This window comes from Balaenoptera ricei, chromosome 18 (assembly GCF_028023285.1).
Source record: "Balaenoptera ricei isolate mBalRic1 chromosome 18, mBalRic1.hap2, whole genome shotgun sequence".
Lineage (NCBI taxonomy): Eukaryota > Metazoa > Chordata > Mammalia > Artiodactyla > Balaenopteridae > Balaenoptera > Balaenoptera ricei.
Window position 1 is genome coordinate 15,230,730 of NC_082656.1, and position 12,714 is coordinate 15,243,443.

The window sequence follows — 12,714 nt, forward strand, 5'->3', positions numbered from 1 at the left end:
CCCTGAGAACGCCCACGGCTCCAGGTCCTGTTCACAGGCTGGTGGCCGCCTCCACATAGACGAGCAAACAAAGCCCGTCTCTAAGCTCGCCGAGCTCTGCTTAAAGATACAGGGCCTTGTGCGCAGAGCCACAAGCAGGCAGCTGCTACATGCACACCTCTCTCCCCCGGGGTTCTGGTTCCTGCCATGACAACGTAGCGTGGTGAGCCTACCTGACGTCCCTTTCACACAGGTAACAGCCAGTCTTAGAAAATGCAGCGCCTGATGGGAGAGAAAAGAAGAGGGGGGGAGGGCAAGAGAATTATATAAAATAGCATTCTCCAGGCCAGACCTTGGGTTCCTGGGCCCAGCCTCAGAGATTCTGTTTCAGGGTGTCTGATACGGGTCTATGCTACTGTCCTTTTTTTTTAAGGCATCTCATAAGATTCTGACAGGTTTGGGAAACATTCTTCAGGTGTACACACACACACACACACACACACACACACACACACACACACACACATGACTAGGTTATACGTAGGTATGACTATCTAGGTATAACCATGGTGTCAATAAATACTCTGGGGTGGAAATGGTCTTGTGTAGGAAGGCAAGGTATCTGACATTAGCTAATAAAATGATCCTGAGTAAATCACATCTCTTCCCCGAGCCTCATCTGGAAAATAAATAGTTTGGATTAAATTCTCTCCAAGATCTTTCTAGCTCCAAAGACCATTGACGCTGTGGATACTATAAATCTCTCACTGCCCTCAGACTTTAATTTTCCTTGCAGATAAGTAGTTGTTATTGAAAAGAACCATACAATTGGGTCAACCCAGAAGGATATTTTCAATATCTTCCTTCCACATAGGTGACTAATAGTTAGAAGTATAGGTGAAGAGAGCAGGCAGTGGGAGTATAAATTAAAGAGGATGAACCAGCTGAGGTGTAATTGAAACCTTCCCCATCAGCAAACTGTAAACAGAGAAACTCCCAGTTGTGCATTGTGGGAGTTGCCACAGGGAAGGGAGTCAATGCTGGGAGAAGGAGCTGACCAGCAAGAAAGGGTTGGGAAAACATGAGAGTTGGGAGTAGAAACAAGGTGGCAGCCACCAGTGAAAGGAGCCAAGCCCTCTTCCCCTGCTGAACCCAGAAGGGAATTCAGGCATTTGGGTGCTTCAGGTAAAAATCAAGCCAGAGAAGCAAAAATTACCTGATAACTTATGGATTTCAACAAAGCAGGAAGCAAGAAGCCTGAGGCCACAAAAGAAAGAAGAGGTGATATTTCACGTGAGTGAATCTGAAAGAATTTTCTTAGCCTCCATCAGGAGCTGGTCATAGCTGCCTGAGAAGGTCTAGCCCTAGTGAATACTTAAGTATTTACTCGAAAGCAGATATTTCTAGTCTGGGAGCCTGAGGAAGACAGAAGTGGGTGCATTAGTAAGACTCCCAGGATGGTAAGGAAGCAGAACACAAACCAAGTCCACTTTAAGGTCTTGAATGAGTAAAGTCTCAGCAGTTGTGGGTTGAGGCACATGGATTTGTAAACAGAAGTCATAATTCATAGTGATTATATGCAGACAGACCAAATAACGTGTAATGGCTATTACACAGTATTTTCTGTAAAGCAAATTTCTTCGTGTAAATCCAAGGTGCTTATTTCATATGAGATATTCTGAAGAGCACTGAGAAAATGAAACAGGCCACAGGATAATATTCGACCAAAAAAATTATCACGGGGACATTTTTTAAAAGCAAGTGCTGCTACCAATTGGGAACCAAAACTTTTTCAGAGTCCCTCCATCTTGCTAGGAAAACTAAAACATGGACAAAATGCCACAGGAACTTGCAAATCTCAGAGGAGACAGACCACCTCTCTCTAGCTCTAGAAGACTAACCATCCCCATGAAGTAATCAGTACTCTCCATCCCAACTTATGTATCTTCCATAAATAAATATCACCTCCTTTTGGGACAATATCTATTTTTCCCTTATATAATAGGCTTACCCTTCTTTGTTTGAAGTTTTTGTAAGTCTCTGAAATTCTGAAGACGTTAGCAATGGTCATTATTTAATATTTCTGAAACTGTCATATCTCTCTTCTGCATTTCATGACTCAGTTCTTTGAATTTCCAATATCCAACTTGACCACCATCAGCTTCTTTATCCTCTTGCCATCTGGCTTCTGGACTCATGGAAACCATCAGTGACCCCCTCCTAATCAAATTCAATGGCACTGCTGGGCCCCCACCCTTAGCATCACTTGTTATATCCTCTCTTGGCTGCATCCCTTCCTTAATTCTCTTTCTTGCCTTGGCTTAAGAGATAACTGCTTCTTTTCCTCATCTATCTGCTCCCTCATTCTTTCTCTGTCGGTGAGTTCAAAGTCCAGTGACCACAGGGATCAGAGAGGCACATAAGCGATGCAGGCAGGCCAGGGATGAACTAGAGCTAAGGGTGTATTCAACGGAAGGGGTGGCCATTACTCAGCTCTGACCAATGACTGCACTCAGGGAAAGGAGGCCCAGTGCTGTGGAGGGTTGTTCACATTTTTCAGGGAATCTAGGAATCTGGATTTTTATGGGGAGTCTCCATCTTTTTAAATGTGAGAAATGAATTCAAAAATTTTTCTTACAAATATGTGTGAACCAAACCAGGCACATTGGAAGGGCCGGGATCAGCCCGCAAGCTGTGTGTCTGCCACCTCTGGCCCACGCCATTTGCTCTATTCCACCACATCAAGTACATGGGCTCCTGTGGCCAACAAGGTCATGTGTGAAGTTGGGAGTAAACCAAGACCATGGATAGAGTTGCTGGGTAGGAAATAGAGACATGCTCTTGTTTTGTGCTAAGGAATACCTTGTAGACGTTCCCTCGAGGGTGCTGGAGAAACAGAAAGGGAATTCAGGAGAGACAAACAGAAGCATCCTGAATTGTGAGAGTCTTCACTGAGCTTTGTTGGCTGCAGAGGACAAAGGTGTACATGGGCTCCCAGTAGTATTGGATGTGGGGCACAGGCACACTTGGAATCCAAGGCAGTTCTAGCAGCCTGGTTATCCATCTAACAACCAGCAGCAGGATATCAGCCATCTCTCTCTGGTGTTCCCCCTTTACCAAGCCTCAGGTATGATCAGATTCCAGCTTTGTTGTGCACTTCCCTTCTTGGGTCCTCCTTCCCAGCTAGTGGATGCTTGCCTACACTTCGGATTCAGTTCTCTCTGAGAAGAATTCTGTTTGGCCTGGTTAATCATTTTCTGACCTTCTTTGAGCACTGATTTTGTGCCAGTCTACCTCATAGGCTGCAAGCCAGGTAGAAATTTGATTCCTTTGAGCCTCTGCCTTCAGGTCAATTGCCCCAACCCGCAGGTCATTCAGTTTCCATGGGCGGGGGAGATTGTTGGTAAGTTCAGAGCTGTGATCTGCCAGCCACAGCTCCCTTACCAGAAGTCGGGGTGAGGCAGGCAGCTGAGATGTGAAAGACTCATCTCATCAGTGACTCTGGGATGGCATTAGGAGTTACTGAAACTTCCACTACTTGACTAGGGAAGGAGTTTCCAAGGAAAAAAGAAACTCAGTAAGATTTATACCATGATTTGTAGAAAAGAGAAAAACTGTTCTGACCTAGTCAGCTCAGGAAACAAGGGCATCAATTGTAACAGGGAAAGGAAAAAAAATCTAAGAAGCCTGCCATTTTTGTTAGAGGACTAAATTAACACCTAAGTTTTAGCATCCAAAGTACTGACTCACTGAGAAAATTAAAAGGTCAGAGAGATGGAAGTCAAAATGTCAGACTGATTGATAAAGCTCGACTGCAGAAATGGCTCAGACCAGTCGACAAATGGGCTTCGCCCTGGAAATAGGCAGATCTACCCACCTCATTACAAACCAGCTGGAATCACCCATGACCACTCACTCGCCCCAACAAACTTTTTGACAAGCAGGCTGTGAGAAGGGCATGGCCCATGACGAGGTAGATGGATGTAACAGAGTTGCTTTTCTCCAACTTGCCAGATAAATTCAGGCTCTCCTCCCTTTGGTGAAGAGTGAAACAAAAGGACAGATGTTTTTACTTTATTGTTTGGGTAAGAATGTAGAAGAAGGGGGGATGGAGCCCCCTAAGAATTGTCAGGTCAGAGTTCTGTGCATTGCTTTACAAATTCAATGAAATAATAAAATTACTTATTTAGCCAACAGTTTTTGAGCACTCACTATAAGCAAGCAGACCAGGTCCCTGCCCTCATGGAGCTTACCATCAGTGGGAAGGCAGGTATTAATCATATCACCAGAAATAGATTTACATTTAGACACTTGGATAAGTGCTTAGAAGGAAAGGTACCTGGTCCTGGCAGAACAGTAATAAAGCTAACTAACCTAGCATGGAGGTGATCAGATGGCCAGAAAAGGCTCACAGGAGGAGAGATGTTTGTGTTGAGCTCTGAAGGCAAAGATGGGAAGGGAGACCTCCAGGTGGTAAAGACCCCGGGGCTGGAAAGGAGAATATCACCTCGAAGAACTACAAGGAAACAGTTTGGGTGGAGTCGTGAACAATGGGAATGTGTTGGTTATGCAGGTACTGAAATGTCCCCTTTCTCCTCCAAAACCCTTAGAGAAATTCACATGAAGGACACATGGCAACTAACAAGGACTTTAAAACAGTCAGGCAGGCTAGCTTCTAAGAAACAACAAGTTTTTAAAAAATAGTTAGAAAAATAGGTGCTTTGATAAAAGAAGGGAAGAGCTTCAAAAGTCAGGGAGTGATCCACAGCACTAAGTACCACTGAGAAGTCAGCTAAGGAGAGAATCGCAGACTCCTAGATAGAGAGCCAGGGTCACCACTGGTCGTGGTGGCAAAAACCATTTCAGTGGACCGATGGGGCTGAAGAAACGGAAGCAGCTGTTCAGCAGAGAAGAGAGGTGGGGTATCAGCTGGAGGGAGAAGCAAAGTCAGGGGACTTGTATTTTCAGATTCCTATAAAGCGCTTAGCAGTTTGGGACCCATTCAAATATTCAGTTAAATAACCTCTTTTCTTATTTTGTTTTTGTTTTTTTCTTTTTCAGAGAGTAAGATCTCCTGCAGTGTAGGAAGGGAATGGATTCTCTGTGAAAAGGGATCTTGGTTTCCTGGTTGCCAGTAGGACTAAGAGAAGTCGCTAGCCTTTGACTGCATCTACTAAGCTGCCCATTAGGCAAAAGTGGGTTTCGTGCCTATCCCTCAGTGCCCCCCGTTGCACTACAGGACAATCGTCTGTGTGCTAACATCTCTGAACTCAAGGAGTGCTTGTTGAGCCTTCTGATGTGCTAGGTGCTGAAGGCAAAGCAATGAATAAAACCCAGGGCTTGAATTTAAGGAGCTCACAGAATGCCAGGAAAACAGACCTGAAAACAGATATTTACAAAACAACGTTGTAAGTGTACAATAAAAGTATAACCAAAGACAGTGTTAGTACAAAGGGACATAATATTTAATCTGGGTCTTAAAGAAGGGATAGAAGGTTGACTGTCTCCCGAAGGGTGAGAAAACATTCAGGACAGAGGGGCTTATATAAAGAGGATGTCGATTCCCTTTTTGAAGTTATCTCAACTCTGCCCCTAATTTTTTATTTTTTTACATTCTCCAATCTGGTCCTTCCTTGAAATGAAGAACATGAATTTTTAAGCGATGTGGCCACTGAACACAGAGAAGCCAACTGGTCAACATAATTAATAATCCCATTTCCATACTCCTACAGGCACCTTCCTTGCAATGCTCAGGGTAAATGCTAATGCACTGAAATAGTAAAATGAACAAGTTTTAAACACATGACCCCCTCCAGGTTCTCACATTTTAAAGAGGACACACAAACATAGGCACAATAAATCTCTAAATAGAAGCTCACTTTACAAAACCTCCTTATATGTTTTTCAGTTCCTTGCACTAAATTTGTGAGGATGGTGGGCGGGTTTAGGCCGAGAAGGGATGAGAGCTGGGAGAGGACAAATAACTGTGGCTGATTAGGGCAATAAACTGCATGTCAAAGCATGTACTCAAGAAAGATTCGGGCCTCAGGTGAGAACTTTTTTATGAATCTAAGTAATTTTTCCTCACACAATAAAACTTAAACATGGAAACATAATTAAAAACGCAGGTCTAATGACCGAGTTACCTGGATGAGAGGTCAAATTTCCTGCATGGAAAAACTTAGAGATTGACTCCAAAAGTTGACTTCTTGAAACTCTAAGCACCAAACTGTGTTCTCCCTAATCACACTCGGGCTCTGCTATAGAGAGCACTCTGGCCTCAAGGGCAAGGATGATTCCTAGACCAGGACAGGTGGGGCTGAAGAGCAATCTAAGGATGGGTATGGACCCAGGGGGAGGACCTGCCCATTTCTATCACCACCTGAATCTTCTGGAATGTTCCCAGGCACCTGGGAGCATTTCCCTGGGGTGTCCCAGCAGGTTCAGTGATGGTGCCACCAGCCCCCTCCTTGCTGCCGGTGAGCAAATGGATCCTTGGGCGGAAACACGAAGCAGTCGTTAGCACCCAGGGAAGGTAACGGGATCAGAGCTTGCAAGGATCCATTACCCTTTCTGCTCTCACAGAGCTGATATTTATTGCAGGATGGGAATGGCATCCTGCCAGGGCAAGGTTCTTAACTCCTCCTCGTGTCACGGTTCTCAAACTTTTGGTCATCAGAGTCATCTGGAAAGCTTGTTAAAACCCAGATTACTGGTCCTCAGACCCAGAGTTTCTTATTTAGGGCCAAAGGATTTACCTCTCCAACAAGCTCCCAGCAATGCTGGTGCTGATGGTCTGTGAATCCCACTTAAGAAGGTCCTAGGGGATCCTTGCTTATCCTGAAATTCCATGCACAATCTATGCGTATGAACCTGTGTGTTTTTGTCCTTGAATGTGCTTCATAGCTTTCATCAGAATCTCTGAGTGAATCAAACCACAACAAACAAAAGCCATTAACTTTAAGAACATTTACTAATGCAAAATACACAGAGAAATGCTGAGCCCAAAGAGAGAAGAATATGCCATGGTATAGGAAGTGTCAACTCACCGGACAGAGCAAAGTCAGTTCCACAATAAGTGTTCAGAGTTGTTGAGTGAGAGCTGGGTAATGGTTGATAGGCACAACTGAAATAAAGAGATTTGGATAGGAATTAATATTCTCACCCTACAGGAATTTATTTTTAATTATAGATAATTATGCTGAATTACAACAAGATGATTTGAAGCATTACGCTAATTCAGGAGTAATGAATTAGCATGAATTACTGATGCAATCTTTAAAAACGTAACCTATCAATCCACACTGTATCAGCAACAGACAAAAGGCTACGATCTGACATTATTATTGTATTATAGTTAAAACCGGCCTTCAGCCTAGCTTTTAAGAGCCCCCATGGAGCAACGAGGTGCCGATACCTGTGTCTCCCTGTGGAGCCAAGTGAAGATCTATATCCCTTCAGGTTGCCCTCCCCATTGGGTGGCTCTCAGACCCCTTGTTTTTAGAGGTAGTGGAACACAACACCTTGTGTTCAGTCAGACCTTGCTTCAAATCCCAGCTCTGACCTTTACTAGTTATATGACCTTGAGAAAGTTACTTCCACCTCTCTGAGCCTCAGTTGCCTCATCTGTAAAATGGGAATGAGAGCCTAACACACAAGGCTCTTCTGATGATTAAACGATATGATATGTAAAATCTCAGACAGTGAAAATTCAACAGATGGTCATGGAGATCAGGTCTTGCCTTGGACCAGTGTTGGTAGCAGAATCACATGTGGCTGTTATGCTTAGAAACTAGCACCTAGCCTTCCAACGAGCCCTTCTAGACCCAGTTTTGTTTAACAGGACATAGCAGTCTGCCTAGTTTTCATATAACTAACATTTCATGAGGGTTGTGGCTCACAGTCAAAGGATGGTTCCTGAGCTTGCAGGTGAAGTAAGGTCCTTTAGTCAGTGGGAGAAAGTGCTGGGCTTGCTGACTAAACGTCTGCCTGATGTGTATTCTCTCTCCTGAATCTGAGAGACCACAGACTGAAGACAACAAAGGAGGTTGAGCAGAGGGGAGAAGTCGATTACAAATGTCTCCCACGCAGTGACTGCTAATTTCTATAGCAAGAAAGCTGACGACTGGCTACCTTACTCAAAGTGAAAACACCTCATGAAGAAGGGGGAAAAAACCCAGTATTAAGCACCATCTATGAGTCAGTTTTGCTTGCATATGATTACATAATGCCCTTTTCAGAGAGGAACAAAACAGAAAAATATTGCCCAAGTTCATAGAGCCAGTAACTGGTAGAGTCCGGATTAAAGCTCAGATCTGTCTTACTCCAAATGTCACATGCTTTCAGTTAAACCATACTGTCTTTACCAAGATAATTGACTTCTACTTCGTAGCATTGCTATGTTAAATAGAAGGAAAATAAAGATGGTAGGTACAGAAGCGGAAAAAACCAGAATGTACCTACAATAACTGCAAGTAAGTCAAGAAGAAAGCACCTCCCCACACGTAACCAGAACAAAAATTAATGACCAAACACACAAAAGCACTTGACACAAAATACTTAATCTATCTCAGACTATAAGACCTTTATCTCATCTGGAAGGCCAAGAGTTAACCAGGCTAAATGGCAAAGGCAATGAGGTCAAAGGCCTGTTGAGGGCAGCAGAGAGTCAGAGCTTGATGAGCACCATTGGCCATGGAACTCCAGGCAGAGGTGGAAGTCAACAAAAAGCCTTGCCCGGAGAGACTTTATTGATAACTGAGAATCAATCTGACTCTGTGCAAACAGGTCAACCAAGGTTAGGGTAGACCTGGAGATGGGTCTTTGCATTTGGGTCCAGACAGGCATTTGCATTCGGGTCAGGGTGGCAAGAGGGGCTTAACCAGTGAACAAACTGCCCTAGCAGTGAGTTCAAAGACCATGGATTGCTGATAGAGTTAGAGCCCTAGTGGGGTACACGTTGGGCATGAACACGCTCCGCTCTGACGGGTAGGTTGGGCTTAGCTTGTATTCCCTCATAGCAAGAATACGGAGCTGGGTGGGCACTGTCCTATGAGGTTACTTGACTGGCCCCAGAAAGCATATGAGTCTGTGGCTCTTGATTTGAAATGGACGTTACCCAAGGAGATAGCTTTGAACTTGACAACACCCATCACTGAAATTTTAGATGTCATAGAACATGAGTGGAACTCAGAGCCTGCACAACAGAATGGGCCAACCACAGAGAAAATTTGACACACACACACAAAAAGAATAAAGACAATGTCCACGTTCTCATTCATACCTTAAGTTTAAGGAGTACCTACCATAGGTCTGATCCTATAATCAGTCTAGTGAATGTAAGGATACATATGGCATGGTCACTGCCCTCCAAAGGGCTGTGCAGTAGTGTAATTGGGGAAATGGGATCTGTACGTAAGAAGGTTTGTAATGCTGCCTTGGCATCTGTTAAATGCCAAGTAAGAGTGTAAACAATAAGGGATAGAGTTATGCTGAAGTTCAATGTGGTCTGAGATGGCTTAGGTTGACTTCACCAAGAAGTAGAACATTAACTGGATCTTGGATAAAAGTTAGGCTTAGGTGGTTAGAACAATAGAAAGGAGGGTATTCCAAGAATGGGAAACTGCATGAGCTAAGGAGAGGTGGGAGGAAGGTGTGGGGCAAGGTTAGGGACCGTGAAGAGATCAGTCTGTCCAAATTGGTGAATTCACGTGGAAAGAGGAACATGCATCCAGGAATTTTAAGAATAATCTCACTTTCAAATTTGTAAGACCATGTATGATTTTATATGGGAAAATATGGTTATCATATGTCACCACCCACTAAACCCTGACAAAACCCTTGAAGCCAGGAAAGTAAGTCCTGTAAATTTGTAGTTAATGCTATCATTGTGTCTCTACCATAGTACTTGGAACTCGGTAGGCTCAATGAACCAATACAATTTGTTCTCTGTGCGTTGAGGGTTGTGTTCCTAATGAATATTTAGTTATCAAAAATCATATTAGGGCCTTAGGCTAAGTTTTCAGATGTGCAATTCCAAAGTTATTTTTTTCCTTTTGGAATTTAAAATATATGTATAAGAGCACAGCTTAAAAAATTAAACATCATTGAGCAAATCCATCCACCTAGCTTAAGTGGGGTATTTCTTTTCCCCTTACCATGTAAGGGCAGATTTCTCACATTTTCTTATTATTCACTGAGGGGCAAATAAATCACACAGCTTTTCCAAGCAGCTGTGTGGGACAGACTTGAGCACTTTTTTTCCCTTAAGGATATATGATTACTGGATGGTTTTAGAAGACAATTGTTTATAACTAATAACAGTAGATGTAACTCTTTCTTCTTGATCCCATCATATGCAAGTCTTGTTATAAAAGCTCTACTGTAACACAGAGAACAGACTTGTGGTTGCCAAGGGGGAGGAGGGTGGAGAAAGGATGGATTGGAAGTTTGGGATTAGCAGATGCAAACTACTATATATAGAATAAATAAACAACAAAGTCCTACTATATAGCACAGGGAACTATATTCAATATCCTGTGATAAACCATAATGGAAAAGAATATGAAAAAGACTGTATATATATGTATAACTGAATCACTTTGCTGTACGGTAGAAATTAGTACAACATTGCAAATCAACTATACATCAATAAAATAAAAATTTTTTAAAAAAGCTATGCTGTAGAAGAAATATCTGTGTTTGTGACTAAATACAAGAATGAATGAATGAATGAATGAATGAATATATGCAGAACTGTTGATGACCACATTTAAGATGTTTCTGAAAGTGTAGGCAGTGAACCTCCTGCACCAAAATCAGCCAGAATGCTGATCTAAAATGCAGAGTTCTCCAAGGTAAGGCTCAGAAATATGCATTTGAACCAATTCCTGGGTGATTCTCACAGCTCTGAATGCTAGAATCTTTGCTGTGGAGTAGGGAGGGAGCAGACTTTGGGAGACATGGAAACTGAGCTAAATAGTATCTGAGTAGATCCTGATTGTAGGGGGAGAGGCCAGGAGAGAAAACCCCAGTTACTCCTGCAGGCAGAAGTACTCTGAATGTATGCTATGAGGGGGTGATTTGCACAACTATATTTCAGCTTAAAAAATTGAGAATAAATTTAAGAAAAGAACTAAAAAAAAAAAAAAAGAAAGAAATAGAAAACAGTGTTCAGTATATGACACTGAGACCTGCCTCCTGAGCATCAGACAAGTGAGGTGTCACATAACTGTGCAGACGATGCCTGCTCCCAGGACAGTGTTGCTGCCTCAGGGTTTCCATAGCTCTCTGCATCCTTCCAAGAATGGACCAACACAGCCTGGTGGGATGGGAGAAGCTCCCCAGAGCAAGACAGAATCCCACAAGGGCACGTCACAGCAGCCAAAGACTGGATCCTATGGGAGGAATAAATGGCTTGAATAAGTGGTTTGGACTTCTATCTGTAGGTGACAAGGACCTCAGGACATCTGGTTTTTAAGATGAGAGCTGATATAGCCAAAAGGGTACTTGAGAAGATGAATCTGAGAAACATGTACAGATTGGAGGGGACAGAAATCACAGGCAGGGAATTCAGTAAGAAGATCACTGCTTGGGTTTACCTCTTCTAGTTGGCCCCTTTCTTTTGATCGTTTTCATATTTCTTGCCATCACTGATTATTTCCGACTGACCCTCTAAAGTGTAGAGATTCTGCCTTATCACTCTTCGCGTTTCCCACTATGTATGGCACTGAACTGAACTGACCCATCTCACTCTTCTAGTAATGAAAATATATTTGATTTTTAATTCAATGCAAACCATAGTTATCAGCCTTTTATTTTTTTATTCATTCAACAAATATTTATTGGATACATATTTCGTGCTAGACCCTGGACTAAACACTGGGAAGAGAATGGTGAGAGATGTTACCTGTCGTGATGGGCAGTGCTCTCCGCTGGGAGACAGACGCAAAGGGCAAAGAGTGTGCCAGGGCATTTCAGGTGAAAATAACACGAGGAAAGGAGCAGAGGCCCCAAAGAGAACTGTCTCCTCCATGGAGGTAAATTAATGGTCACATGAGGTAGGGGGCAGGGGCAGTGGCAGTGAAGGAAAAGCATGACCTTGAATGCCCTGTAAAGGAGTTTGAAATTTAACCTACAGACACTAGGGAGCCGTTGAAGGCTCTGAAGCAGGTGAGTTCATTGACGAGATCTGAGTTTTAGAAAATAAACTTTCTAACAAAGCACAGCATGAACTGGCAAAGGTAGACTCTTGAGACAGGTATACTTTTCCTTGGATGTCACTGCCATAGTCCAGGTGAAAGATGATGAAGATCCAAATCAAAGCACTGATCTGAAGAGGCCCAAAGGCCCACAGAGGAGATAAAAATCTATAAAGCTAGAGAAGGAGCTGAAAAATGTCCCTGCCCTGATGACCACATGGACCAGAGAATGCCGTTAATTACATACACCGCAAGGAGGAAGAATCTGTAAGAAGCAGGCTGACACATTCGGTTCTAACTCATGCATCACACTGTAGTTAGAGCATCCCACTGAACTCACCGACTTGGCCACAGCCCTCCGCTGCTCTGAGCTCTCCCGTGGACCACTCTTACTCAACCTCATCAAGTACCAACTCATTACCTCCTAATCCAGCCAACATTCATCGGATGCCTTCTTTGTGAAAGTCATGGCAGTAGGTGATTTCAGGGAAGGGTGGATACATGGTGAATTAAGATGTAGCTCCTGCCTTTCTGA

The 12,714-nt window shown here is 43.3% G+C and overlaps 1 protein-coding gene across 6 annotated transcripts in view; it reads right to left on the bottom strand.

Annotated features, from left to right (window-relative positions):
- The window catches only part of LOC132352311 (uncharacterized), a 269,512-nt gene that overhangs the window by 5,148 nt on the left and 251,650 nt on the right, over positions 1 to 12,714 (bottom strand). For all 6 annotated transcript variants that reach the window (XR_009498665.1, XR_009498663.1, XR_009498659.1 and 3 more), the window contains 2 exons: positions 7,029 to 7,105; positions 213 to 261 (listed from right to left, as the gene is read on the bottom strand). Coding sequence is in view for 2 of the 6 variants with exons in the window: in XM_059902731.1 (XP_059758714.1) it covers positions 213 to 261; positions 7,029 to 7,105 (126 nt within the window). In the remaining 4 variants the exon portion in view is untranslated. The remainder of the gene's footprint in view (positions 1 to 212; positions 262 to 7,028; positions 7,106 to 12,714) is intronic.